This window comes from Pteropus medius, unplaced genomic scaffold, assembly GCF_902729225.1.
Source record: "Pteropus medius unplaced genomic scaffold, Ma_sr-lr_union100, whole genome shotgun sequence".
Taxonomy (NCBI): domain Eukaryota; kingdom Metazoa; phylum Chordata; class Mammalia; order Chiroptera; family Pteropodidae; genus Pteropus; species Pteropus medius.
In genome coordinates, this window is record NW_024350991.1 from 1 (window position 1) to 4,618 (window position 4,618).

The window sequence follows — 4,618 nt, forward strand, 5'->3', positions numbered from 1 at the left end:
ATGATCGTGGTAGCTCACCTCAAGGAAGCAAGAAAGGTTGGGGTTCTTTCCGAGGTAATTTTGACAAGAGGAACCCTCGTTATGAACGTGGTGGATGCGAGCGTCAGCCTTACCACTTCCAGGAGGATGATGGAAATGAGGGGTTGAGAGCTGTCCAGGAGGAGCCCCGAGTAAGACAGTAAGTGACCAGGCAGCCTGGTTTGCATGTAGCGGCCCCCAAGAGTATGCAACTCTTTCACTCTCCATGGTCTTCTTCTGTCACTGGAAAATTGAAGACTGCTCGAAGTGAAATCATGGTTGAGCAGTCCTAAGTGTAGTCCTGGTGTTGGAGAGGCGAGGGCGCATAGAAGACTTCTTAACATTAATGGTCTTTCTCCTATTTACTTCCATCCCTATACACATCCTTGCAGCACTCCCTATGCAGTCAGATGCAGCAAGAGGAGAGTGGTATGGAACAATGAAGGCCGTATCCAGATTACTGTTTGGAGAGATACAAAATCTCTTGAGGGAGCAGTGGGGGAGAACACACAAAATGGAACCTTGGGGAACTGGTTCAAGATTACAGTAAGTTTTCTGAAAACATTTATGGAATGTCCAGGAGAGAAAGGTCAGGTGGAGTCATGTTGTTCTCATGTTGAGATGCTAGGTACTTTGCTTGGGACAGTGTATAATCTTTCCTTTTTATTACTAGCACTTAACATTCTTGTTTATCTGAGTGCAAATTCATAAAAACAATATAAAGGAGACAGGTTGACTGTAGGGAGAATGGAAGAGACTGTCTAAAGGCAAAGGTGGAACTACTGACAAAAGATGGAGCAACTCCACTCTGGATTGCCTCAGTTTGGCTCAAGCTGAGTGTAGGAGATGGGGGACCAAGTCTCTGGAGACCTTGTCAGGGGCAAGCAGTGTGTGCACTAGGTAGGATCTCCTGGAAATTTATAAAAGGAAGATCACATCGAACATATCAAGTTGATTATTTGTATGAGAGCTTTGAATGGAGAGATAAGGGATTAAGGAACTCCATATTTGGCAAAAACATAAGAAGTCATGACTGCAGTCCCTGTTTTAGAAAGCCTTTAGAGTCCAGTAGGAGGTCAGAAAAGAACACTGTGTTATATCTGTTCTCTGGCCTTATTTCCATGTTGTTCCCCCTCTCTCCTTTTCTTTCTTTTCACCTTTAGGTTCCTGATGGGATAAAGTATGACAAGACATGGCTAATTAATTCAATCCAGAGCCTTTGCAGTGTCCCCTTCACTCCAGTGGATGTAAGACAGGATGATAAAGTCAGATGAGGGGACACGGGAAAGGGAAAGAGATCTTGCTCAGCAGGAGCCATTGCCCTATGACACTATTGTTGTTTCTATCCCTGTAGTTCCACTATGTGAAAAAACGGGCCCTGTTCTTTGTCCAAGATATTAGCACTGCCTCTGCATTGATGGGTGTCAGCTACAAGATTTATGACCAGGAGAACCGAAAGGTGCGTGTCAAGGGCATTACATGTACCTAGTCCCGGGGCAGGAGGACAGCCCAGGGGCTGGTTGTCTTCTTTGGAACTATAGTTCCTGTCACTCATCCCACCTTTTCTTCCTGAAGATACCTATCTTTGTCAATACTTCTGCTGTACCCTATTCTGTGCGGGATAAGTTGGAGCCAGAAGAAATGGAGCAGTTAAAGGTAATGGACAGTGAAGGCACATATGTGCCCCTCGACCCATTTGCCTTTCTCCAGCCCTCGAGTTCCTTGTCACCACCACAGGCTCAGAGTGGCATTTCCATTTCCCTCTGCAGCTGACCATAAGCAAACGGTATGATATCTCCCAGAAAGCTCTTGACCTCCAGATGCTCCGCTTTGACCCAGGTATGGCTGACAGCAGTAATTCTATGGCCGGTGAGGGCAGAGTAGTCTGCCTGGGAGAGAGACTTAGAGATGATAACAAAGGAGGGGTTGTTGCTGTCCCTGGACCCCTCTCAGCTTTCTGATTTCCTCCTCTCGGCTTCTTGAAGACTTGGTGGGCCTTAACATTGATATTATCCTGAATCGAAGAAACTGCATGGCTGCCACCCTGCAGATCATCGAAAAGAACTTCCCTGAGGTGAAGCATTAAGCCCAGTGCTGGTGTTATGGTAGGGGGTGGAACAGATAGGGCAGAGGGGAGATTTGTCTGCAAGACCCTGGCTAGTAACCGTCACTCTAATTCTTCCCCCAAAGCTGTTATCTTTGAACTTACACAACAACAAACTTTACCGGCTGGATGGCCTGTCTGACCTTATACAGATGGCTCCCACAGTCAAGAACTTGAACCTCTCCAGAAATGAGGTGAGAATACGGAGAGAGATCAAAGTTGGGTTGAGAGTGGGGTGAGGTACTCATCAGAGTGATGACAGTGGGCAGGCAAAGGTACTTGAGGGGGAGGGTGGAAGATGGGTTTCAGGAGCTTGGATGTCCCTCTTTCCTTCTGTCTTCTTCAACTTCAACTCCATCCCTATATTTCTCAGCTGAACTCTACCTGGGAGTTGAGAAAGATGAAAGGGCTGAAGCTTGAAGAGCTCTGGCTGGATGGGAACCCCTTGTGCGGCACTTTCCCAGACCAGTCCACCTACATATGGTCAGTGCAAAACCTCTTCACCCTTTCTGGGTACCTTTGCACCCTGGGAGCCTGAACTACCCATAACAGTGCCCTTCTGCAGAAGGTGGCAGCCTTGTTTTTCTGATCGGACCTCAGGCTTTGCTTTTTCTTTTCTGTGTTCCTCACTTGTGCCTACAGGTGTCCTCTCCTTCCTCTGACCTACTCACCTGTTCCCTTGGCCTGGGGTCTGTTTCCCGACTTTGTACTTAGATTTTGCTACCATGCACACCCAAGAATGTGCTCCAGGAAGCAAAGCTCCCCGCTCCTCACCAGGACCAAGAGTGACCAGCCTTGAGGCAGATACTGCTGATCTGGACTGAGAAATGTCCTCTAGCCCATGGCCCCATGCTGAGACAGGCCTTCTTGCTCATATAGTTTTCTTAATCTTTTTTGGGGAGGAATCCTCTTTTTTGTGCTCTTGAATGGTCTCCCATCTAATCCAAAGCTGACATGGAAAATTTGCCACCCCATGCTGAGCACTGAGACTCCAGGTGTCTATCATCATGACATTTGTTCCTTTACCCAAATCAAGGACCTGGGACCTCCTTAAAAGAAATCAGGGATCCCGGAGTCAAGAGACCAGAAGTGGGCTACTGCCAGTGAGAAGAGGACCTCCCAAGGCAGCAGTGGAAGGCAAAGGGCAGAGGGGGATGAGGAGACAGAAGGACAGGCCTTTCAGAGCACTGCCCTTCCTTCCCTCCACACATCATATCTTCCTACCTGGTCCTTCAGAGGGTCCCTAAGTAGCCCAACATGGGTATGATTCCTCAGGCAAAGAACCAACTAAGACAGGCACAGGTGCACAGGAGCCATGAGGAGAGAAGGCAGTGATCATAGGAGGGGGCCACAGACTCTCAACCCAATGCTGAGCTGGGGCTTAACCCTTTACTTCTTCTGGAGAACGTCTCCTTTCCCTGTGGCTGCTGTTTCCCATGCTCCGTTCAGACTGAGCTCCAACAGGTGACAAAGGCTCGACCAGCATTCAATAGACCCACAGCCCAACACATGCATGTTTTTTCTTATTATTTTGGGACCCAAGGCCGGCCAGGGGCAAATGAAGAAAGGGCTCTAACATCCATGATAGAGCTTCTTTCCCTTTCCTTTACTTTGCTTTCTATTTCTCCTTTTTTTTCTATTACTGTCTCCCCCATCTCCCTTCTTATCTTCACTCCTTTTCTGTCTTCATCCCTCTCCTTTTCCCTCCCTGCTTTCTGAGCTCCACCCAATCACCTTCCTGCCCCACTATCCCAGGCCATCCTTGGGGGTTGTCATGGTCCTGGCAGAATGCCGGACCCCCAGTGAGGAAAACAGAGCCCTGGGCTCCCACCATATTCCCTCTTCTCTCCAGAGCCTTCAGTGGGGACTTGTAGAAAGGAAGTGAGGCAAGAAGGGATCAGAAACCCTGGACTCTGGAGAAGGGAGACAGGGCAGTTTACGTGGGAGCTACCCAGGAGGATAGAGAGAAAGAAGGAGGGATAAGATGAGGGAGGGAGTGAAAAGGAATGAGGGAGGAAGAGAGAAAGTAAGGTAACATGAATGTGAATGTGTGGAGAGAGTTGAGGTAACTGTACCTTTCAGACAATCCATATGGCAGATGCTCAGTGCTCAGCAGGGAATCGGACCCGGGACCTTTGAAATCAGAGGCAGAGGTGGGAAAAGAGGGCTACTGGATGGGCAGAACACACTGATCTCTGTTTATATCATCAGTATGTTAACTAAATGGAAGCAGACTATCAACCACTCTTTTCTATTTTTGGATTTGGACAGTGCCATCAGGGATTGTTTCCCCAAGTTGTTACGCCTGGTAAGTGCCTTCATTCATATCATCTCTTACTAACATTGATGACCTCCCCACCTGGCCTCAAGCCCTTTGGATCTTGCCTTGATTATGTTTGCTTCAGAACTTTATACATTTTAGGGGACATGGACTCCTCAAAAAGACATTAATATGCTCTCCAAAAAATATCCTACACACACATGCATACATACATA

The 4,618-nt window shown here is 47.8% G+C and overlaps 1 protein-coding gene across 1 annotated transcript; it reads left to right on the forward strand.

Moving 5' to 3' along the window:
- Positions 1 to 14: 14 nt before the first annotated feature.
- LOC120586014 (nuclear RNA export factor 2-like) lies at positions 15 to 4,430 on the forward strand (the record flags this gene model as incomplete). The annotated part of the gene is made up of 10 exons (XM_039842432.1): positions 15 to 178; positions 411 to 564; positions 1,182 to 1,265; positions 1,373 to 1,477; positions 1,594 to 1,674; positions 1,788 to 1,857; positions 2,004 to 2,092; positions 2,209 to 2,316; positions 2,496 to 2,605; positions 4,394 to 4,430. Coding segments are annotated over 10 exons (1,002 nt in total), but the record flags the coding sequence as incomplete, so codon positions are not given.
- Between the last annotated feature and the right edge of the window lie 188 nt (positions 4,431 to 4,618).